A 26,499-nucleotide genomic window follows, 5' to 3' on the forward strand; every position below is an offset into this window, starting at 1 on the left:
AGATTGCTTTCAGCACCAAGCAAAAGGAGATTGGCAAAAAATATGACATTTCAATGGAATTATAAAGGCTAGTAGGATTTGATAGAAGTATTAATTAGGATTTGCTAGGTTATGCAGCAAACAAAAAGAATCCCAAATTTTTAGGTGATTAACACAAGTTGATTTCTCATTCATGTAACATATCAGTACAGGTTGACAGAACAGCTCTGCTCAGTATAGTCACTTGGGGACCAAAGCTGATGGAGGTTTTATTTCAACATATGTGGCCCACGGCATAGTAGCAGAAAATACCACAAATGTCACACTGGCTTTTAAAATCATACCTGGAATTTGATATATACCACTCCAGGCCACATTTCTCAGATGACATAGTCAAACCTAACTTTAAGAAGCCAGTAAGTATAATGCTACCACCATATGCTACCATACTTCCAAGGCCTTTCTGGGATTCATTCCAGGATTCAAGGAAGTCGTTGGAGAGAAAGAGAATGTGTGTACAGTTTATATGGGGGAAACTGCATAATAGTGTGAAATGTAGTAATTATAGTAGTATTAGCTGCTAATATATTCTCTTGATTTTTTTTTTCTCTTTGCTTTTTTTGAAATAGCCTTTGGGTGGTATTTTTAATTTTTTTTATTTCTTTTTAAGCAGCTTTAGGTTTTTAGAAAAATGGAGTTAAAACTACAGATTTCCCATATGTCCCCTCATCCCTACCTCCTTCCCTAGTTTCCTCTGTTACCATCTTGCATTCATGTGGTACATTTGTTAAAAATTGATGAGCCAGTATTGATACATTATTATTAACTAAAGTTTGTAGTTTACATTAGAACTTATTTTTTGTGTGGTACATTCTGTGGGTTTTGACAGTTGTGATAATGACATGTGTCTACCATTACAGTGTCATACAGAATAGTTCACTGCCCTAAAGATCTCCTGTGCTCTGCCTATTCACCACTCCCTCTCTACCATCAAACCACTGGCAACCACAGATTTTTTTTTCTGTCTCCATAGTTTTGCCTTTTCTAGAATGTCATATAGTTAGAGTCATATAGTATGTAGCCTGTTCAGTTTGGCTTCTTTCCCTAAGCAATACGCATTTAGGGGTTTATCATGTCTTTTCATGGCTTAAGAGCTTTTTTTTTTTTTTTTTTTTAATCAGTGAGTAATGTTCTGTTGTGTGGATATGCTCCTATTAAAGGTGAGAGAGAGTATGTGTAAAATTTGTTTGTTTGTACACAACAGTCTTATTTGTTTCCAAGTTTTGGCAGTTATGAATAAAGCTACTATAAACATTCAGGTACAAGTTTTTAAGTGGGCACCAGTCAACTTAGGAAATACCAAGGAGTTCAGTTATGGGATCATTTGGTAAGAGTGTGTTTGGCTGCCAAACTGTCCTCCAAAATGGCAGTACCATTTTGCATTTCATCCCACAACAAATGAGAGTTGTTTTTCCATATCTTTGCCAGCATTGGTGCTGTCAGTGTTTTAGATTTTAGTCATTCTAACATGTGGGAAGTGGTATCTCATTGTTTTCATTTGCAATTTGATAAGGACATGTAGTATTGAGCATCTTTTCATATGTTTATTTGCCATATGTATATCTTTTATGAGGTATCTATTCAGATCTTTTGCCTGTTTTTAAAATTGGGTTGCAAAATTATTATTTAATTTTAAAGAGTTATTTGTATATTTTGAATGCCAGTCCTTTATCAGATACATGTTTTGCAAATATTTTTTCCAATTTGCAAAACATTATCACTGTTTCTTGCAGAGTAGAAGTTTTTAATGTTAATGAAGTCCAGCTCAATTTTTTTATCTTATGGATTATATTTTTGGTATTGTATCATCAAATCTGTGGTCACCTAGATTTTCTACAATGTTATCTTCTGGGAGTTTTATAGTTTTGCATTTTACATTTATGTCTGTGATTCATTGTGAGTGAATTTTTGTGAAAGGTGTCAGGCCTGTGCCTAGATTCTCTCTCTCTCTCTCTCTCTCTCTCTCATTCTCTTTCTTTTTGACATTTGGAGGTCCATATGGTCCAGCACTATTTGCTAATATTCAAAAGCCAATTGCTTTCTTATGTTACAGCAGTGGACTACTGGAATTTTTTCTTATTGGGCTTTTTGGTTCTTTTTAAAATTTTTTTATTGTGTATATTTAAGGTATACAACATGGTGTTTTGGAATACATATATATGGTAAAAGGTTACTATAGTTCAAGTTAGCATGTCCATCATGTCACATAATTACCATTTTTTGGGGACGGAAGGTTTTGGCAAGAATAGCTAAAATCTACTCATTTTGCATGAATTCCAAATACAGTACAATTGTATACCTGTAGGCCCCATGTTGTATATTTTATCTCTAGACTTTTTCATCTTATATATCTGCTGCTTATATCCTCTGACCTCTACTTCCCCATTTTCTTCCCACTGATAACCACTGTTTTGTTCTCTATCTCTGTATAATTGAGATTATTTTTTTCTAGATTCCACATAAAAGTGAGATCATTTAATATTTTTCTTTTTGTGCCTGGCTTGTTTCACTTAGTCTTGTGTCCTCCAGGTCCACCCATGTTGTGGCAGATGGCAAGATTCTTTTTTAGGGATAAATAACATTTATATACCACAATTTCTTTATCCATTTGTCTGTTAATGGGCAGTTAGGTTGTTTTTGTATCTTGGCTATTGTGAACGCTGCAGTGAACATGAGAGTGCAAGTGTCTTTATGAGGTGATGATTTCATTTCCTTTGATTATATTCCTAGAAGAGGGATTCAAGGTCATATGGTCATTCTATTTTAATTTATTTAGAAACCTTCATAGTGTTTTTTTATAATGGTATAATGGTAATACCAACTTACATTCCTACTAACAGTGTAAATGAGTTCCTCTTTTCTCCTCCACCCCCTCGCCAACATTTGTTATCTTTTGACGTTTTGATAATTAGCCATCCTAATGAGTATGAGATGGTATCTCATAGTGGTTTGGATTTGTATCTCCCTGATGATTAGTGATGTTGAGCACTTTTTCATATGCCTATTGATGATGTTTATCTCTTCTTTGGAGAAATGTCTATTCAAGTGTGAAATTTAAAACATAATACCATTTGATTTGGCACCAAAAACCCCCATGAAATTCTTAGGTATGAATCGAACAAAATATACACAAAACCTGTATGAGAGAAACTACAAAATTCCAATAAAAGAAATAAAGAACTAAATAAATAGAAAGCTATTCCATGTTCATGGATAGGAGAAATCAATATTGTCAAGATGTCAGTTCTTTTCAGTTTAAACTATAGATTCAGTGCAATCAAACTCTCAGCAAGTTATTTTGTGGATTTTGACAAACCGATTCTAAAGTTTATGTGGAAAGGTAGAAAACTCGTAATAGCCAACATAATATTAAAGGAGAACAAAGTCGGAGGACACTACCCAACTTTGAAACTTACTATAAAGCTACAGTAATCAAGACAGTGTTGTATTTGTAAAAGAATACACGAATAGGTCAATGAAGCAGAATAGAGAACCCGGAAATAGACCCACATAAGTATAGTTAACTGATATTTGACAATGCAGCAAAGGCAATTCAGTAAAGAAAATATAGTCTTTTCAGTTAATATATTTTTAATGCAAAATGGTTGGGCATTAGATTGAGACCATATAATAAAGCATTGTAAATATTATGTCATGAGTTTATAGCCACTGAAAATCTATTTGGAGCCCTTTAGAGGAAGTTAGGGATCAGAAGAGGACAGGAAAAGCTAATCTCCAGAGTACTTCCCCTAGTAAGGCACTCCTTTTTCAAAATAGAACATGCAATGACATCAATGTGGAGTTTAGGGTAGTGTCCTTACTGTAAATTTTTTGTCTGTTCATAGTTCTGCTAATTATACACTTGGATTATCCTCAATCACAAACATATCTTTATATTATATTGCACATACTACATCATAAAGCAATTCCTCTTGGATGCTTATCTACTAAACACAACAATTGCAGTATGCAGTGATAGAAAAGGAAGTTTTAGTTTATAGAAGAGTTTGTGGGAAATAATTTTGGAGTTTGAATTTTTATTAAGGTAAGGACTAACCTGGATCATGTGACCCAAGTGAGGAATTTAAGGATATTGATCACTTAAGTAGAAAGCTACTAAGTAGTAAGAGGAGTTGACAAATTAGCCTTCCCACTTTAATCGTTTAATAAAGACTATCCAGTGCCTGAGAAATTTTTCTTGTCAGGAGTCAGAATTTGAAATAGGCCTTGTGATGGGGCTGTAACCCATTTAAAATATTTTTTTCGGCAATGTTCTAAGTTTAAAATGATGAACTTTCCAGTAGGCTTGTAGAATCTAACTTGTTTAGAAACTGAGTACTGCCTGTATTTTCAGTTCAAAAAAGACCTTGAAATCTAAAGTTTATTAGTGAACATTTTGCTGTTTTTAAAAGATATATCTTTAAATCTATTAGAATTATAGAATTTAATAGCTAATATGGACCTGAAATACCATCTAGAGAGACTTGCAAACTTTTTAAACAAAAGATTCATTTTATATTGTTTGCTATATAACTTAAAGATTTCATGGAGTAAAACATGCTGATAATTTTTGCTGTGTTATTTTTAGATTTAAAAAGGTAATCAGTATCCACTAAATTGATTTTACTGCCACTTGTATGGTTAAATAATTTGAAATTATTGATCTCGTCCAAGTGCTTTATTTTACAGATGAGGAAAGTGAGACCTGGAGAGGTAACCTCAGAGAAGCCATAGGGTCACACAGCTTTTTGACAGCTAGTTAATGACAGAGCTATGACCAGGTCAGTTCTGGTCAGTGTTCTTTCAGCCATCATTTATTGGTTCAGTCTATCATTAAGCACTTCAGAAATTATCATAATCTTGTTATTAAATATGTTCAGTAATTAAAAACAAGTTTAGTGCTGAAAAGTAATTCGTAAAATAATTTTGCAAAAAAACATGAGTAAACTCAAACTATAGAAGGATACACAATGAGTAATTAGGTAGAGCAACACAGAGACCACCAAGTAAACTTTTTGTTAAAAGACTGAATGCATTCTTATGTGTCTGTAATATGAATATTTGCACATAAACATGCTGATATCTTTGTCCTCTGGCAATGAAACCTACCTTTTTCTTCACTTGACAGACCCTTTAAGGTTTCTAACTTCCCCTCAGCAATATCCCTCATTGCATCTAATACAAAGTGTTTCCTGAGAAGTTAGTTTCTTAGATGTACTCAGTGTCCCTGTACTTCTAGTCAAATAGTCTCCTCAAGAATGCAGACTTGGAATCAAATTATTTAGGTAACTGTGTAAACTTGGGCAAGTGGCATAGTCTCTCTGTGCCTCAGTTTCCTCATGTTAAAATGGAGACAATAATAGTACCTACTTATCAGGGCTTTTGGAGGGGAGGGTTCTGTCACTTTCTTAGAATCTAGTGATGATGACAGTGAACCTGACCAATACCTAATTCACTCTTCTGTTTAGTTGCACATGTCCACAGGGAAAAGAAATGGTTTTCATTAAGATAAAGGTGAAAAATGTATTTGTAAATAGATTAATACTTCTGAAACACTGGAAATACCTCATCTATTGTGTTTTTCATTTCTTTATTTAAAGACCATTTAAAATTATTTTGATACCATGCTGGCTAAACTATAATTTTCGGAAATGCTCTTTATTTTAAATTTAATCAGTGTTAATTTTTGTGTATTTTTTTTACAGTAAAGAAATGCCCTTTTTTTCCCATTGAAACTCCATCTTTATTAAGGAGCAACGATTTCCTGCACTGGCAATGTTAAATGTAACTATAGCTTTCAATTCATTGCTGTGGTTATATTTCCACAGTCTGCTGTAAGAGATAAACCCATTGCAAATGAAGACAGCATTCATTTTCCTTCTACCTCAGGCCACACAGAATTGATTGGGGCAATAGAATGACAGCACCTTGTAATATACGGAAGGCTCTTTAATTTGAAAACCAGTTCTAACCTGATTCAAAGCTTGTTTAAAGCTAATTTATAGCTTACATGATTTTCAGCTGGCTGACCAAGGTAAAGGATGATGTATGAAAACTGATAAAGAATTAACATTCAGATATTCCTCGTTAAAGTCAACTGGTATTAAAAAAAAGAAAGAGAAGAAAAGATAGAAAAAAATTAATTGGTAAGCTTTTGGTATACATAAGTAACATTATTGAAAATAGTTTACACTTCTGTCATCTTTCAAACCTAGCTTCTTGTCCTTTCTTCATAAGATGAGTTCTATTTGCATTTCTTACATGGTAAAATCCTTCATTTCTCATCACATATAAGGTCAATGTAAGGCTGTAAGGTCAATATAGTCAGTGTTGTGACTTCCACAGTACCAAATCTATTGTATGCCGTGGTGGCAGTGATGCTGTTAAATAGTTCTGGTCTGTCAGAATTTTAATTATAATTTTTTTTCAAGATGCAAACTGAAGGAATTTAGAACTTTTCATTTTTGTTTGAGCTGAAAAATCAGTATTAGGCGTTATGCCTTTGTCTGTTTTTATCTCTTTATTTTAGCATATTTAATCATTTAACCCACAAATAATATAATTACCAGAGTAAAGTGTTCTGTACTATGAATGAATCCAGATTTTCAGAAATTTCATTTCAGCATTCACAAGTAAAAAATGAATTACATTTTCCTTTTTTATGTTTAAGTCTTTTGCATAGTTATTACTTTTTATCTTAAAAAAGTGGAGGATGAGCATGTCTTTTGCCATATTCTATTCTAACATCCTAGAAAGTATCAAAACTTTCAGAAATGCATTTGTAATTCTTAATCATGTGTATTTCACTTTGTACACTACAAATGTTTTGGTTATGTAGGGTAAAGAAAAAAGTGAATAAACAAATGTTATTATAAACATAAGGTTAGATATATGAGACCAAGAAATTCCGTAGTTTCAAAAAGACTTGTCTAGATATTTAGTTAGATATTAAGACCAAACATTTGTGGTCTAATTATGATGTCTATGATCAACATGGAAATAATTATTTTAATTACTTTTAAAATATTATGAACTAGCACATGCTTATTATAGGAAGCTTGGAGAACAGTTAATATGTAAAGATAAAAAAAATTCAAGAAATAACCACTACTAACATTTTGTTAGGACCTTAATATTATAAGACATATGCAATGCATTTTCAGTGAGGGCAAACATTGGTTCTTATGGGGGCAAAAATGCAAAATTAAAGTGGTTGGTGACTCTCCACAGCTAAACCCTTCCCAAGAAAATTTTATTCTTCATATTTAATCTCTCAGGCTTCCTTGGGTATCACACAAGCATTACTGACATTGAGTTCATGGAAAATACAGAAAATATATACAAAATTACTGCCACAAAACATGACAGATGGCTGTGAGGGGAGGACTTTTGATCAATTGCTTGATCTTAAAGTTACTTTAGAAGAGGTGGCCAGTGCCTGCCAATTGGCCATGTGGATACTTCTTATGCTTGATCTTAAGTACTTTTGTGTCTGACAACTCTGCATATTTCCCTAGTTAAGAGTTACTCTCTCACCAACCAAAAGTTTCAAAAGTCAAAGTTCACCAAGAATGATTTTTAAGACATTTATTTAATTGTTTTTCATTTACTTTAGCTGGAACTACAGTTTTAGTAGTTTTGAATGATTTTTTTAAAACTTGATTTAACTTTATTATGTTTATGTAAATTGATAATGTGTATATATAATTTGATGTATAGCAATTTATATAAATCATATTTAAAGTTACTTAGCAAATATAGGTCTAAAGTTAAACATTAATCACTTTTACATTTTAACTTAAAAATTGTTTTTTTGTTTTATTTTGTTTTGTTTTGTTTTGAGACGGAGTTTTGCTCTTGTTGCCCAGGCTAGAGTGCAATGGCGCAATCTCGGCTCCCTGTACCCAGGTTCAAGCGATTCTTCTGCCTCAGCCTCCCAAGTAGCTGGGATTACATGTACCTGCCACCACACCCAGCTAATTTTTGTATTTTTAGTAGAGACGGGGTTTTGCCATGTTGTCCAGGCTGGTCTTGAACTCCTGGCCTCAGGTGATCTGCCCACCTCAGCCTCCCAAAGTGCTGGGATTACAGGCGTGAACCACTGCGTCCGACCCTGTTGAATCATTCTTAATCTTGTATTAAATAAAAAAGTTAACCGTTATACCCAGCTCTTTCCATGTAGAAAGTATAGCTATGCACATAAACATAAACAGATCAGCAGTATTCAGCAGTATATCTGTGACATTAAAATTTCATGAGGAGACAGGGAAAAAATATTTTTTTTTTTTTTTTTCTGAGATGGAGTCTTTGCTCTGTCGCCCAGGCTGGAGTGCAGTGGTATGATCTCAGCTCACTGCAAGCTCTGCCTCCCAGATTCATGCCATTCTCCTGCCTCAGCTTCCCGAGTAGCTGGGACTACAGGCGCTCTCCACCACGCCCGGCTAATTTTTTGTATTTTTTAGTAGAGGCGAGATTTCACCATGTTAGCCAAGATGATCTTGATCTCTTGACCTTGTGGTCTGCCCGCCTTGGCCTCCCAAAGTGCTGGGATTACAGGCATAGAGCCACCGCGCCTGGCCGGAAAAGTATTTCTAAAGCGACTCCTTAGAAGGTGATAATGAAAAAAAAAAAAGCAGTTGATAAACACTGGCATTATCAACTTTTACCCACTTTATCCCTTATTATTACATAGTAAACATTAAAAATTATTTTCAAGCAAAGCCAGTTTTGTGCCCTACACACAATGAGCGTACTATTAAATTAAGAAGTAAACAGTAGATTCACTTGTGTTAACAGCATCAATTGTGATAATTAAACTAAACAAGGAACTATTTGGCAGAATAAAGTAAAACAATAACATTATGTAAATCATATACTTAACAAATATTTTAATTTCTAAAATTTATCTCACTTGCATATCATTTGTGCAAGTTCTTTAAAGTTTTTAGAAAAGAGATCGTGAGGGACAAGTACTCAGTCTTAACATAAAGAGTGGGAATAATGTGTTTTTAATTGTATTTTCCTTGCTTTTACAATTTGAAGACTTCTGTTATTTTATACTCAACTTCAGTGTCATTTGCTTCACTGTCATTTGCTTCATTGTGTTACTTGGAACTCAAGTAACCTATCTGAATACCAACAGATGGTTGTTACATTTTTTTCCTATGTTGGTAGCTTGGGGAAGATGATGTTTCTAAAACAAATATTTTCTTTTTTTCCCTGAATGAGTTTTAAAATATCTAATACAAGCTAAGACCATGAAGATATTATAAAAATCTCAGGGAGCAAGGAGGTCTGCAAATGGTATTATTGTTGTTTTCATATTCACAATATTTATATACATATGAAAATTTTTGTTTTTAAAAATATGTTCTTCTAGTTTCACTGAAATTGACAGTAGAAAGCAATTTTGAGTAATTTAACACAAAATTTGCCACTATCATAGAAGTGAATTATTTATAATTTGTTTTAAAATTTACAGATTTATTAAAAAACAATGAGAGAAAATGTTTAAATAATTTTGATTGGTGTTTCTAAAAATTAGGCATTCATCTATCTTTCACCATCCAGAATCACTATATTTATTTTAATGTATTCTCACCTGTTTCTTCTGCTATTTGGGGAGTGTTTAATACATGACTTAGTGTCATTTGCATTATATAAGAAGATTAATTTTACAAGCTCTGTTCTCAATTTAAATAACTTTACATATTGACCTATGTAGGAATATAATCAAGTTAGCCTAATGGAGTTAACTAATTGTCACACTTTGATGAATTTTATATTGTGAGAAATTAAAGACAAACAGAAATCATCAGCCTTTGGTTTGAAATCAGATTTAAAGGATTTTACCAAGTTTTATTATATTTAAATGAAGAATGTATCTATTTCACAGTAACCCTAAAGTATTGGAGGTTTAAAAGGGAAGTCAAGTGTGTATTGTGTCAGTCATTTACCTTGGTTTCTGAAATAAGTGAAAAATAAATTACAAAAACTAGAAAATATAAGACAGATAACTTTTGGTACTCTCTGAGGTACAAAATAAAACTTAAGGTAAATGTTTATAGAACTGATGAAAATTGAGTAAAATTTTCCATAGGGTATGACTTAGTGTACTATTCCTAATAATATACTAATACATCATTGTGATCAGCAAGTCCATATAATCATGACATTAACTTCGAGATTCTTGTTAGAATAGTGAGAATGACCCAGTCTAACAAGCTGGTTGGTTGGAGCAGTAACTTCCAGAGGTCTTTGACTAGAACTCACAGTAAGAAATACAAGTTACCCTGTAACGTCTTACACGTTGCTACACACCATTCTGTACACATCCCTACATACACCTCTATACACATTTCTATACATGACTACACATACTTTTATACATAAACCTTCTCAAACATCTGCACACCCCTGTACATACATCTCTACAAACAACTCTACACATACCCATAGACACAGCCCTACATAGCCCATTATACAACCCTACCATATATACACATGCATACACCCCCACACTGAAATAAAACTTTTTTTATCCTTACTATGTGCAATATACCCTATTTTATTCTACCTATTCAATTTCACCTTTAAAACAAATGTTGTTCACAACTTAGTAAATCTACATTTTGTTTAGAGTAGTGTGCACTGGCCGTTATAGTACATTATGACTGATATGTAAGTCTATATGTTTTTTGCTAAGTATCTAGGTATGTGAATGCAGTTATAGAAGCAAATATATACAGTATCGGAGAAAGTAATATTTTGCCTATACTGCTAATTTTGTGTAGGGTTTTTTCAGGCTTTTGTGATGAGATCTTTCTTTGTTCAGCAATAATGAGCTATGGATATATAAATTTCTTGTTTTTCTTATACAAAGAAATAATATAATCCATAATTGCAAGAATATACTATACAGAAATATTTAAAGAGACTACCATTTCAAGCAAATAAGTTGAAATAATAGGATTTTAAACATGGTCAAATAATAGGATTGAAATTTCTATACTATTTATGATAAAATAAAGAGCTTTATGCCAGTAGAATGGCAGTAGAATGCAAATGCTGGCATTATCTGAAATTGTTCCCAAGTACTTACTGACACTGAGAAATGTTTAATTCCTGGGAAGCGGCTTTGATATATGATCAGTTTCTTCATGTAAATGTCAAAAAGCCAATACTGTTTCCTGTTTGTTACATTTGTATGTTTTAGGTAACTTCCTTTTTCATGTCTGTTTCCGTAAAATAGAAATTAAATAAAATATGTTCTGAGGAACATGAAGGTAAGAGAGACCTGGATTTGAATATCTACTTCTCCACTTAGCTGTGTCACTCTAGGAAAATTCCTTAACCCTCCTGAGTTTACATTCCTCATCAGGGAATGAATTGATTCTCCAAGGTTGTTTTAGGAAAATATCAATCCAGTTACACCTTAAGTTTTACTTGTGTTTCTCATTCATTTAGCATAGTTGAGATTGTATAACTTAAATTTAGATCAACTGGCCAAATTCTTTTAGATCTTGTTTCCCTCAAGATTATCTCTGTAATTAAGAAATTCAGAGTTCAGAAGGATTGTAAATGAATTGTCTGAAGATATGTAATAAGTAGGGGCATGCCCAGATAAGAACTTTGACTTTCTGTCTCCAAGTCTAATGGTCTTTCCCCTGTATAGTACAGAATCCAGTGCTCATTTTGTGATTAAATCTCTTACAGTGCCTACACAATTCCCAAAAAGTATATATATCTTGCAGTATGATTATGCTAGTTGGGTTTATTGTTTGTTATATGCAGAAAAAGTAAAAATATTTTCTCATTGTTTTGATATAAAATAAATTATTTTAAAATGTTCCCTGCAATGTGTTATATCATAGCCTAAGTTGCATCAAGAGTATAATTCGGTAGATGTTTCCTACAGGGAACTTTTATCTTATGTACAGATTTCATTCCTTGAAATTATTAATAGATCCATGTTGCATCAGTGACAGTATGTAAATCTCTACCTGATTATTGGTATTTTTGTGTTTCACTTTTTAAACCTAGTCTGAACTTGTGTCTAACACCTGTAAGTTTTTCATACTTATATGACTTTATTATTGATACAGGTGTTTTTTATTCCTACTTGCTACTGCCTTTTTCTTACTGTCTCATCTGTCACAATTGAAAATAAATACTGCTTTTGTGAGAGAAAAATACTAGCATATCTTACTCAAATTACCAAAAGTATTTACCTAGAAAATTTCAAATGGCCATACTTTGAAGATCTAGAAATCAGAAAATTAAATAAGCAAATAGCTTCACTGCTTATTTTTAGATTGGGATTTTTTAAATTTTTAGGGGTTTTCATTGTTTTTAGTTTTACTGCTGCATATGCTTCTCAGTAAAAGCAAATAGTTTTATTGAGCTTTCTCCAAAATGTGGACAACAATGTTAAATTTATTATCAATGAAAAATTATGAACCACAAACACATATTATCCCAACATATAAAATTACAGATTTTTTATTTTCTCAGTAAACTTGGGTATCTTCAAATTTAAAGCTAGTCGAAATACTTGATGCCCTTTTCTGTTCTTATAGTGATACACATAGCAATTATTCACTGCTCCATAATGGATCATTTTTATCTGCATCTTGTGCCTGTTCTGTTTATATAGAATAAATATTTATGTTTTATCATTTTCCTGGACTAGGAAATACAAACAGAATAAGTTTGAAGTATCAGCTATCATTCATTGCTTGAAAAGAAGTGCCTTATTCTGATATCATGTAGAAAAGAAAACTATCTAAATCATTTCAGCAGCAAGCTTATAAACAAGATAACATCAGCATTTTCCTTCTTGAAAATGTGTCTTCCATATATTAAAGTAAAAAAGCAGTATTAAAAATGCTTGTGACAAGTTTAACCTATCATCATCATAAACCTTAGTATAAAGAAGATCCTGTTAGGTTTGATAGGGGAATAAATGATGGTAAGAGTTTGCTTTAGTCACTTGTTAACTATCCAAGATTTTCACAAAACTCCTAAGATGCAATAAAATATAAATGAAATAGTTCCTATGTGACCAGATTACAGTTTTCTACTGTAAGTTTTCAGAAACAAATTGTTATTCTAAGTATACATTGATAACACTCCTTTAATGACTTAAGGGTTAATTGGCTAATATACAAACTATCAGTCAAAAAAAAAATCTAGAATTTTCTTCCCACACAGAAATTGTAGCCCTATAATTTACTACTGCTTATATCTTGTTGTACAGTGAAATATTTGTATAGAATAGGAAAAAGTTATCTATTTGATCCGCATCACTTAGAAATCAGGAATATAAAGCATTTTAGTTTTGTCAGAAATATTTGTCTTGCTTTAGGAATCTATATTTCTTGAATTTGGCTTGATAATTGGCTTTTTCAACAATGGAAAAACAAAATTATATTGAACTATGGTTTATAGTACTAAAATGTGTGCCTAAATAATTTTTTGAAGATAATATGCTATAATAATTTGTAAATAAAATATATAAACTTCATTTAGCATAAATGTTTTCTGTAAAACACCATGAAACATTAATTTATTTTTATTTTTTGTAGAGACTAGGTCTCATTATGTTGTCCAGGCTGGTCTCAAGCCCCTGGGGTCAAGTGATTCTCCCGCCTCTGCCTCCAAAAGTGCTAATATTATAGACATGAGCCACCATGCCCAGCCAATTTTTTTATATTGTTCCTTATCTATGATTTATTTAATAAGGAATTAAGTGACAGGTCACTTTAAGAAATAATACATTTTTGACTGTATTATTTTGTTTTCTTTATGGAAATAATGCATGTTTATTATAGATTATTTGGAAAAAGCAGAAAAATAAAGAAAAGATAAAGAAAATAAAAGTCATGACCTACCTTCCAGAGATTACTGCTATTTGCATATTGGTGTATGTTTTCCTAGCTTTTCTTTTTACCATTATTTAACAAATACCTACTAAGCATCTTGTAAGTGTAACACCCACTAATTGTACAGGGGAATACTCTAGTATTCTTGCAGGTCATAACTTTTATCCTTTTGATGTTTATGGTGTAGAAAATGTATCTAGACAAGTGACATGAAAACTGGAAGAAAAACCCAAGGTGCTCTTAAAACAGGTACCAAAACCAAAAATTGACAAATGGGACTATATCAAACTAAAAAGCTTCTGTACAGCAAAGGAAACAATCAACAGAATAAAGAAACAACCTATAAAATGGGGAAAAAAAAAGTAATGGCAAAGTATTCACCCAGTAAGTGCTCTATAGAACATACCTGGAACTCAAAACAACTAAACAGCAAAAAAACCCCAAATAGTCCGATTTTAAAAAGGATCTGAGTAGAAATTTCTCAAAAGAAGACATACAAACAGTCAATAAGTATGTGAAAAAATGCTCAACATCACTAATCATCAGGGAATTGCAAATCAAACCATGATGAGGTTTCTCATCCCAATTAGAATGGCCATAACCAAAAAGACAAAAAATAGCAAATGGTAGCAAGGATGCAGAGGAAAGGGAAATCTTGTATACTGTTGATGGTAATGTAAATTCATGCAGCCATTATGGAAAACAGTATGGATGTTTCTCAAAAAACTAAAAGTAGAACTAACTTATAACCCAGCAATCACAATACTAGGTGTTTATCTAAAGGAAAAGAAATTAGTATATTGAAGAGATACATACACCCCCATGTTTATTGCAGCACTATAATATATAATTATAAATTATGTACCTATACCCCATGTTTATTGCAGCATTGTAATTTATGAACTATGTACCTATACCCCATGTTTATTGTAGCACTATAATTTATAATACTATATAAAATATAATTAAATATAATATGATATTTATATAATAATATATAATTATATTTACTAATGTTCCTAATGTTTTATAGCACTGTAGGTTGAATGTGGTTAACAGTAATTTAGTGTATATTCTTAAAAAGTTAGAAGAGAGGATTTTGAATGTTCATAACACAAATGATAAATGTTTGTGGTAATGTGGGAGAAAAAAAGGAAGGAAAATCTGAGATGTACTACAACATAAATGAACCTTAAGAACATTATGCTAAGTAAAATAAGCCACAAAAAGACAAGATACTGTGATTCCACTTATATGAGGTAGTAAGAGTAGTAAAAAATCATAGAGACAGGGAGTAGAGTAATGGTTGCTAGTGGGTAGGGAAAGGAGAGGATAGGGTATTTTGTGTGGTACAAACGGGAACAGAGTTTTAGTTTTACAAGATAGAGTTATGGAGATGAATGATGGTGATGGCTTCACAACAATATAAATAACACCACTGAACTGTATACTTAAAATGCTTAAGATGGTAATTTTTATATTATGTCTATTTTATACCACAATTATAAAAATGATTTTAAAAAAATTAAATCCTCAGCAGAGGGGTGCAGGTGGCAGGGGGAATTCATCTGGTTTGAAAGGTCCCAGCAAAATATTCTTGATATTTTTTAAATGTGGTAGAAGTTTTTCCTTCGTTTCAGTACTATTATAGGTGTATGTCCTCATTTGCTCTCTTTTTCGCTCTTATTTTTTAAAATTCCGTTGGCCATTTCAGTGAGGCTCTAGGAGGAAAAACAGTTCTTCCTAGATTGTGCATATATCCTTCATATCTGAAAAATTCACATTTTTTAAAAAGTCACTATGCTATAATTATTGTTGCTAAAACTTATATAGACTGAAAATGAGCAAATCTCCAAATTCATTAGGCAGTTACTTCACTATAAGCAGAAAAGAATTGAGCATTTCCAGATTCTTATAATATAAAGGTGCTGATTCACTTTTTATAATTATGAAAGCATTTTTTCCAGTTTTAACACTACCATTGCCCTAAAGCAGCACTTCAATAGCAACTTTATTTTAAAATTATATTAATATACTTCATCAAACTATTTAAAGAACTACTTCTCTGATCAAATAACTGTGCTTTTGTTTGTACCACAAGGAAATATACTAATGAGCATGAAAAGTAACATGCTTTGTAGATATATGGAATATTGTTATGATCTTATTTTATTAAAACAGTAAATTAACATCATAGATGCCTAAACCTTTTAATTTTTTGCTCTTTTACTTCTATCATATACATTAGACATTACCATATGTTATACTTGTTGGATTATCATCAGAAAGCAAACTGAGGAAAATGTAAAAGCATAATTTATATTCTCATTAATTTTTTTAAAAGCAATGGCAGATAACTCTTGGATATGTTGAGCCTAAATTTATCACAAACTATTATTAATTAAATTACATTATTATATTTAAATGTTTTATTAGAAAATCTATGGTCAAGATATTCTGTTTTTTGACAGTTTCTAGTGCTTTACAGTGAAAATGTCAGAATTCCTTCAATAGAATATTTCACATATATTTACATACATTACAAATATATTCATATATACTTACAAATTACAAAATTATATTTTAAAATAATTTTAGTATGATTTAAGACTTTAGAGACTAATGCCACAGGAATATCAGATGGGAAATATCTTTGTTCCTTCAAGAGGTATTTCTTCTTCAATATTTTCTTTGACAAACAAATGTTTTAACAGATTCTATTCTTCAGAGACTCTAACCTTGTCCTCATCTCTTCTCCAGCTGTTACCCCATTTCTGGACTATGGCAAAATTTCTAAATAGTTATCTAAACTCAGGACCTCCATTTCCTTACCTCCATGTCTCTCCTTTTCACCAGAATTGGAAATGTTTTAAGAAATACGTGAAAGACTACAAAATATTATATACCCCTGATTACAATCATGTAGAGAGAATTCTCAGGACACTAAATTGAAATTGAGATATTTAAATTTGAGTATCTATCTATGGTTGGGGGTATAGGGCAACATATATGTACATTTTTACAGAAGCATTTAGAGAACTCTACTATGTTTGAGATTTTCCTTTCATAGATACATTTAGCTCCACATGGTCACTTCCAGCATAACTAGGACATGTAAATATAAAAAGATGATGAAGCATGTTGTTTACAATAAATGCAATTGACTCACTTTTGTGCAAATCAACGACGCAGCTTTTTTGGTTTTTATTTACTTATGTATCTATTTAGAGACAGAGTCTCGCTCTGATACTCAGGCTGGAGTCCAGTGGTGCGATCACAGCTCACTGCAGCCTCAACTTCCTGGGCTCAAGCAATTCTCCCTCCTCAGCCTTCTGAGTAGCTGAGAATACAGGCGTATGCCATGACACCTGGCTAATTTTGTACTTTTTAGTAGAGACTGGGTTTCGCAGTGTTGCCCAGGCTGGTCTCGAACTCCTTGAGCTCAAGGGATCTGGCCACCTCGGCTTCCCAAAGTGCTGGGATTACAGGCATAAGCCGCCACACCCAGCCTATTTTTTATTCAAACTGAAAACTGAGAAACTAGGATAGAGAGCCATATGTGTTGTTTGGGTGTACAGGATATATTTTTATGCTGCAAGAAAGGTTCGGTTAAATATAGGACATATAAAATATAACACTTAAGAAGTCCAGAGATAGCAGCTCAAGGCCATCAGGAGTGATTTTTACCATGATTCTTTTGGTCTTTCCATTATGATTCGAAGATGGCTGCTACAGCTCCAGTTATTATCCATGTTCCTGAAATTAAGGAGGAAGGGTGAAGTGCAAAATAGCATCTCTCATTCCCTATTTTAGCTATTTTGAACAGTCTTTGGTCCCCATTACTCCACTACAATGACTCTTGTTAATGTCACTTACAATCTCTTTCTTGTCAGACCCAATAGTTATGCCTCTGTCTGAATCTTACTTGACCTCTCAATGTCATTTAACAATGTCGACCATTCCCTCTTTCTTGAAACATTTTCTTTTCTTGGTTTCATGACTTCTAATTTTCTTTGTTTGTAACTGGCAGAACCTTCTCAGTTTTCTTAGCTGAATTCTCCATTTGTGCTCAAGTTGTATTACTAAGGCTTGGTCATTGTGGCCCTTCTCTATTTGTATGTCCCTGAGTGATTGCATGCAGTTTTACCTGTATTTGGGGGACTTTTAAATGTGTAATACCATCCACAAACTCTTCTTCCGAGATCTAAATTCACATATTCGAATGTTTGCCTGACATTCCCACTAGATAACTAAAGATTGGCTCAAACTTAATGTTACTAAAATAGAATTATTGGTTTCTTGATTCTTCTCTATTCCCATCACAATTTACTTCTCCCACAGTCTTTCCCACCTTAGTCTCATCATTTTTGAGAACCAGAAGCAGAGTAATCATTCCTAATTACTTTCTTTTGTTTAATTCCAAAGTGTATCATACTTCTTTCCATTCTGATTATATTACAGTACTCCAGGTTACCATCATTCCTGATCTGTTTGCAATAGACTGCTTCCTTATCTCTGTATTTGTGTTCTTTCCTAATTTCTACCCATCTTTCTCTATACTACAACCAGATTAAGCTTAAAACCCAAAAGCAAATCATATTATTTAAATTCTTAAATCCTCCAGTGGCTTCTCACTGCAAATCAAATAACCATTATGGGCTATGTAGTCAACGTAATTTTTCATCTTATGCTAGGTATCCTGTCCTTTCTGCTGCTAATATATGCCATGCTCATTTCTATTTTAGGGCCCTTGCCCTTGTTCCCTGTACCTGTACATTCTCTTCTCACAGATCAGTACCTGACTGTTTCCTTCAAATCATTCAGGTCTCTGCTCAAATGTCAGCTCTTTTGTAGAGGGGCTTCCTTGACTATCTTGCCTAAGAGAACATGTGCTCCCATACTTTCTGTCCCTTTACCCTGTTTCTTTCACTGTATCAAAATATGAAATTATTTATCTGTTAACAGTGTGTTGCCTCTTTCTATTGAAATTTAAGGCCATGAGGATGATATGCTATTGTTCACCACTGTTACCCCATTTCCCAGAACCGAACCTGACACATGATAGATACACATTTGTAGGTTAAAAAACAAATATAAACATTTATATAAGTTTAATTCTTAAAATATAACAACTTTTAGAAAAGGAAGCAAAATGTTTATATTAATTAGAAGAAAAAACACTTTCATCAACTCTGCATCTGAGCTCAACTTTGAACCGCAATTTTTGGAAATATATTTTAAACTTTATAATAACTATAGCTAACATTGTTTTGAATATCTACTTTTACTGTGTTATAAACATTTTACTAGCATAATTTGCATACCTAATCATTTTTGTTTATTTAAACCCAAAGTCATTCTTTGAAATAGGGCTTTTTTTGTTTTGTTTTGTTTTCATTTTACAGGTAAGAAAACTGAGACTGAGGGGTCATGTGCCTTTCACAGAGTCAAACCAATAGTAAGTGCCAAAGCAGGATTCAAAATAGATTTGTCTGACACCAAAGCCTGTGCATTTTCTGCTGTGCTCATGTAGATGTTTTAGGTAAGGTCATGACAATTGTTTTAAAAAGATGTATTCATAGGATGCACACACACAAATTTTTTTTAACATGCTTGATTTGCCATCATTTGATCTAAAGTCATATTGACTCATTATTGTCAGTACTGACTCACCATGGCAATGTATTCCTGACTACAACTTAGAAGACCTAAATTCAGATTCTAACTCTACCAATTGGCTATGGGACTCTGAGGAAGTTCATTATGTATTCTGGGAATGACTTTTCTATCTACAAACCAAACAAAAAAATGGATCAAATGATTTTTAAATAAGATACCTTCTAGCTCTCACATCTTACGGCCCTTTAAAGAAAAATGGTCTAGAAATCTGTTGACAATCTATTGCAACTTACCTTGGCATCTGATTTATCTTTTGAATGCAAATTACTTACTTAATATATCAATTTGCTCTTCCTAGAACTACACTTGGTGGGCAGTATTCCTTTTAATCAGTCTTGAAATTTAGGGAGATAAATAAAAGAATACTGATACAGAATTTAAAAGTTGTCTTGAATAATCTGTAGTTTTATTTTTTGTTACCTCCTGATGATTTTCCACATGTGTGAATACAGATTCTCACTGAATTATCTTGTTTATAATAGTGTTTCAATTGATTGTTTTTGATATTTCTAAGTATACAGCAGGTAAGGATAGTTTCACCTCTTCTTTTACAATTTTTATACTTCATATCTGTTTTCTGCTTGTGTTGGCTAACATCTCTAAAATAAGATTAAATAATAGTGATATATTTATTGTTACTTTAACTTGAATGTTTCTGGTGTGTGAGGCTAGCTTTTGATATGAAAAACATATATGTTATATTAAATATAACATGGATAAATATATACATGTAATGTTGAAAATACATTGCAAGTCATGGAAGATTTACATAGCATTATACATTCATATGAAATGTTGAGGTATAACAATATGCCAGAGAGTGATTAATATTCAATTCATTGTATTGGTCACGTCTGGTAAGAAGGAAGGGAGGAGAATGGGATGGGGAAAGAACATCCAAGAGAGCTACAATAAGCGTTAGAATGCTTATGGTTATTGTTACTGGTTATAGTTATGGTTACTGTTGTGCAGGAAACATTTTATAACAAAATAATTTGATATGCTAAAGAAACATGAAGGTTTCTGTGTTTGCTGGCTATAAAGAAGAACGGAGGCATAAATTGAACGCAGGTTTGCCTTTCAAGTGTATAATTTTCTTGAGAATGGAGATCACCTCTGTTCTCCTCCCTGTCCTGAACATGTGGCACATCATAAGAATTCATGACGTAACTACTGAATGAATAAAAGAAGAAAGTAGGAAAGGAAAGAGCAAGGAAGTGGGAATTTTTATTTCTTTCTTCTCATTCTTTAATTTGCATCATTAAATTTTTAAGTCAAGCTTACTTTAAATAATGCATAGAGATTTATTTGTATATTAGAATCCTCTATTTTTTCCAGGAAACAGAATGTTACCAAGTTTTCTATACAGCTTTCTAGAAATCAGCATATTTTTAGATATTTAGGGCTGTATGTGGTGCGTGTGAAACATGTAACAAATTAATTATGGGATATATCGTTTCTGTGCTGAGTCTTCTGACAATGATTCAGGCTGCTTAGATTCTAAGAGTTCAAACTGGTATCAAAGTCTCAAATGTCTACTGTGGTTCACTTGTATTCCTGGTTTAATCAGTCTTTTGAAATTCACTATGTTAATAAGGTTTCAAACAATCCTGAAAGTTTGAAATGTACAAACATTCAAGTACAGTTTATTTTCTACTTTAAAAGAAAATTAAAAGTTAACTACACTGTCTTAATGGGTTTTCTGTTTACAATAAAAGATACATCAATAATTTTAAAAATAAGAAAAGCAAAATAAAATCTTGGACAAAAAAACCTGTCATAATGCAGTGAAGAAACATAAATTTAAATTTTTGAGTAATTGTTGAACATCTATATTATGAGAAATAGCACTTACTAAACATTTAAAGTATTTTTATTGAACAACGTGGTTGCCACATAGTGTCACTATGAAGTCATTAACTTCTATATATTTTCTTATTTTTATATACTTAAATTTATAACTTCAGGCCAGGCACAGTGTTTCTCGCCTATAATCCCAACACTTTGGGAACCCGAGGTGGGAGGATCGCCTGAGGCCAGGAGTTTGAGACCAGCCTAAGCAACATAGTGAGACCACCATCTCTACAAAAAATAAAAACTAATTAGCTGGTTGTGGTGGTGCACACCTATAGTTCCAACTACTTGGGGTGCTGAGGCCAGAGGACCATTTGAGCCCAGGAGGTTGAGGAGGCTGCAGTGAGCCATGATCACACCACTGCCCTCCAGCCTGGGCAACAGCAAGACCCTGTCTCAAAATAAATAAATTTATAACTTCATGTTTGTTGTTGTTGTTTTTAACTGTAGCATTGTGTCAGAGTTTTGTAGTCAATTTAATAGTATTTTGAGATTTTCCTTTAAGACTCTTGAGTTTGAGCTATCAATGTTCCCAAGAGCCCCCCAAGTCCTGCGTGGACCTGGCTCTGTAGAGGCTTGTGATTCTTCTTCTTACAAAAAAGGCCATTTTTTTCTTGCTTGGAAATAACTTATTTTGTAAGTAGCTGTTAAAGAATTGAGAAAGCTACTATATGAGTGTATTTTAAGACATAAGAACAGTCATTCCAAGGTAATGACAGAATTTTATGTTCCTTAGAAGCTGATCCTTGTAATATTTTCCCAATGTACCTTTTTCCTCTTCTATTTCTGCATCCTCATGAGATTTAAGAAGTATACCACAATAAATCCTAAATATTTTCAGAATAGTTGAAAAACTAGAAGGAGAGTTCATATGTTTACCAAAATTTTCATAAATAATCTTCAGGTAGCAGAACCGTCAAGCTGTTTGGGATTTGAAAATTGCTTTTGATCAGTACTGCAAGATAGACTTAGGACCTTTTAAAATAACTGAATAATAATCTGGTCAGTATCCATTGAGCAAAAATTGAATTGTTTTGGAAAAGTATGTGAAGCTTTTAAAATTTATCATGAGCAATTCTAACTGTACGTATGGTATATTGAAAAGAGAATACTTCTTGTAGTCAGAGCTGAGTTTGGAATCCTAGCTCCTCTAATATTTTTGGATATGTGACCAAGGGCAGTTCCTGAGTGTCACCAATCTTCAATTTCCTCAGTGGGACATAGGAACAATAATATTTATCTTGCCTGGCTTTTGTGAGGATTATAAATAACGAATGTAAATACAAGCCTTTAATAATATATTCATTATATATTTTGTATATATTTAGGATGTACTCAAAAGTCGAAATTATTATTTACTTGATTCCCATGCTTCTATATAGTAGGGAATTCATTCATATGTTCAAGAACTTTTTGTAAGAACTATTCATTGAAAGGCTACAATATGATAGGAATAAGACTAACTTCTAAGGATATTGTAGTAAGAAAAACAGAAAATCTGCTGTCATGGAGCATGCATTCTAGTAAAGGAAGACAGACAGTCTGTAAATAACCAAGTAGATGATCATTTTATTGTAGTAAATGTTATGGAAAACAATCTGAGTGATGGAGGAAGGGCAGATTTTGGACATAAAGTCAAAGAACTCCTCATTCACTGAACCTGCAAGACAAGAAAAATGAGCCATACAGAATCAAAGTCAGAGGAAACATCTAGTGCACTTTGTTCAGGAATCAGAGGGAAGAGCAGCATGTTTGGAGCCAGGTGAAGAAACTGAACTTGTGACCAGATTGGAGAAGTCAATGAGGCCAGAAAGGTGAGAAGGGCCTGCTGATGTACTTTCTAGGTCATGGCAGTGGTTTGAATTTTACCCTAAACACAAAGCTACTAGGGAGTTTCAAGCATGGGTGGATTGTGATGTAATGTGTATCTTACAAAGATTACTGCCTCCTATATAAAGAATAGGTATACAGTTATAAAACCAAAACAAGGAGGCTGATCAGGAAGCTATTGGATTAATCCACAGGCAAGAAACATGATAGCTTGAGCTAAGATGGTAACAGTGGAGACAGAAAGCACTAAACAGATTTTAGATACCTTGGGTGATAAAGACAACAAGAGTTGGCTATAAAGTATGAGAGAAAGAGAGGAATTAAGGAATGACCCCTAGAGTTTATGTTTGAACAAGTGAGTGTTACAGACCAAGAGAGGTATAAGGCTTTTTTAGTGTGGATAGGGGAAGTCAAGGGATGGGAAGCAAGAATTTGGCTTGGTACATGGTATGTTTGAGGTCCTAATTAAAAAGTTTAGTGGAGACAAGTAGCAGTTGGATATATGAGTTTAAAGCATGGTATAGATGTGAGGGCTGAAGATATAAATGAGAAAGTCATCATAAAGTAGTTAGCAATTGTGGCCATTTAGAGTCATCTCCAGTTAACTTTTACCAAAGGATAGTAGAGTTCTAAGGACAGCATTAAAGATAAGGGAAAAACTCATAGAACTAGAAGAAATTTAAGAGGCCAATATTGTCATTGGTAAGGATTCTTTAACAGAAAACCTACATACTTTAATATTTCATACCCCATATATTCAAAATTGAGAAAATTGAGTAGTTACAGGATTCACAGTGTGTTGACTTTTAACCTTAGACTTACTCCCATGGCCACAAGATGGCTACACGGTCTCAAAGTATTGTGTCCTCACATTATAATACATAGAGGCAAGCCTATGGAAGTGGTCCCTGTCGTGTGTGTGTGTGTGTGTGTGTGTGTGTGTGTGTGTGTGTGTGTGTGTTTTTAAGAATAAGGAATACTTTCCCAGAAGCTCCCCTGTAGGCTTCCATACATGTCTTATCCAGAATCAGTTCATGTCTCCAATAGGGTCTACCATGATAATGATAGACAACACATTTGAAAGAAACTAATGCATTTAACCAGGTTATTTATATGGAATTTACATTGCAGTGAAACTTCATTGCTATAACTTGGACTATTTACTAAATAATTACTATTGTATTTATTTATATTAAGGAATACTGATATTTACCATTTATGTATACAGAGTTCCTCAATTAAAAATCACATCCACTTGAGTATGTGCGTGTCTGCACATTTCCATATATAAAAGAAAAACAAAAATTAAACACCATTTCAAGAAGGTGAATTAAATTACTTTTAATTTCTCTTCCAATTCCAGTAGTCAGTATTTCTAAAAATCAAAGTTACAAAGATAAAAATGCTTTGTATTTGTAAGAATATGGCCTGCTTTCTTTTAAGCAACTATATGCCTAAAAAGGCCTTAAGTCAATTTAATAAACTATATTTGTCTAATTTCTGTACCAAATCATTATTTAGTCTTCTAAATAATGGTCCTACCTAGATCTATATTGGTCCTACCTAGATTCCCAATATTGTTTTCATATCAGTTGGACGATCATGCTAACATTATTGCTTTATTCAGAGAGAAAGAGCATTAGTTTACATTCTCTACAATGACAGCATCTTGCAGACTATGGAGTAACTCTGGGAAGAACTTCAGTTAAAAATGCTAATCAAATGCCCATGGTGTGACTTGGAGGAATTATTTAATTAATAGCCTTTTCCTAGTTACTACTTAGGAACAAATGTCTTTAAATGTAATCATTCACCCAATTTATTTACTCTTGCTGTCTATGAATAATACAATTATATTGTAATACAAACAGTTGAATTGCAAGATCAAGAAATTAGTGACATAGGTAGAATTGGCTTCTATTTAATAACATAATGATGGTTATCTAGCTAAAAACAAAAACAAAACAAACAAACAAAAAAATGTTTTTGAAGAGGATCCTTACTATCTGTAGGTACCTATCTTCACTACAGCGGTATGTCATTAATCATTAAAACCTGTCGTAAAGTTAAGCCTAGAGAGAGGAAAGAATAGACTTTATTGTGCTTTCTATGGGCCAGGATTTGTGCTAAGCTCCTCACATTTTATTTTATCTAATAATTTTAGTCATCAAAAATAGTTATTGCCATTTTATAGATGAGAAAACGAGGTTCTAAAAGTTTAAGTGATTTCTTCAAAGTATTTTTGGGTAGTGTAGGTATCACAGTTAGGATATGAATCTAGGTTTGCCAGTCACTGACAACAAAGCCGAAATTTCCTCCACTACACAATTGCATAGAAGAAACAGAACAAATACGAAGTATGTCAGAAGTAACCAGCCATGAGCACTGTGTAGTGCTAGAACCAGAAAAGCAGAATTCCCAACCTTTCTGTGGTATTTTCCACTACTTTGCTCTTTCTCACTGGGCTTTGGCTGACTTACCCTTCCCACTGTTCCCTTTACTTAGAATATTCTTCCCTCCATTGTTTGCTTGACCAACTCTTTCTTATCCTTCATGTCTCAACGTATTAATCATTTTTTGGAGAGTAGGAGACTTTGCTGAAATTTTTAGATCCTTCTACTAATAGTCACATAGAAGTATGTTTTTCTTTCATTGAATGTGTCATAATTGCAATGATACAGTTACTTGAGTGATCAATTGTTTTAGTCAGATTGTAAACATAAGGCAGGGATGTGTCTGTCATACCCAATTTTTTTTTTTTTTTTTTTTTTTTTAGCAATTAGCACAGTGCCTGACACATAGCTAGCTAGTTGATGTTCAATCAGGGAGGAATATATATCAGGAATGAATATATAGCATGTTGGAGATCTGTTTTCAAGTAAGACATTTTAAAATTTTATTGTATAAAATAATTTTGTCCTTATATTTTATAGCCTATATTATGAAATATTGGGAAACACTTTATACTTATAGAGTAGCTAATAGGTAATAGAAACCATTGTCTAAATGAATGCATTTTCAGACAAACTTTATAAGTAATTTGATACTTGCAAAGTAGCCTGTTTTGTGAATCATTTAAGTACATACCAGTGGTGGTTTTCATTATGGTAACAGTTCAAAAGAGTTTTAAACATTTGATCATTCTTTAATAAAAGCAAAGTAGCTAAGACATAACCAGTAAATCCAAGATGTGGAAATAGTGAAAATAGGGACA

At 32.8% G+C, this 26,499-nt stretch overlaps 2 protein-coding genes across 7 annotated transcripts in view; one reads left to right on the forward strand and one right to left on the reverse strand.

Moving 5' to 3' along the window:
- NDUFA4 (NDUFA4 mitochondrial complex associated) overlaps window positions 1-26,499 on the reverse strand; it is a 711,072-nt gene that overhangs the window by 199,355 nt on the left and 485,218 nt on the right. The gene's annotated exons all lie outside the window — the stretch shown is intronic.
- Window positions 1-26,499, forward strand: part of PHF14 (PHD finger protein 14) — a 200,367-nt gene that overhangs the window by 160,663 nt on the left and 13,205 nt on the right. Inside the window, exon 19 of one of the 6 annotated variants that reach the window (XM_050783015.1) lies at window positions 19,328-19,380. The exons of the other annotated variants lie outside the window; for them this stretch is intronic. Coding sequence (XP_050638972.1) covers window positions 19,328-19,380 — 53 coding nt within the window. The remainder of the gene's footprint in view (window positions 1-19,327; window positions 19,381-26,499) is intronic. 6 annotated transcript variants of the gene reach the window in all.

Source organism: Macaca thibetana, chromosome 3 (assembly GCF_024542745.1).
Source record: "Macaca thibetana thibetana isolate TM-01 chromosome 3, ASM2454274v1, whole genome shotgun sequence".
In the NCBI taxonomy this organism is placed as follows: domain Eukaryota; kingdom Metazoa; phylum Chordata; class Mammalia; order Primates; family Cercopithecidae; genus Macaca; species Macaca thibetana.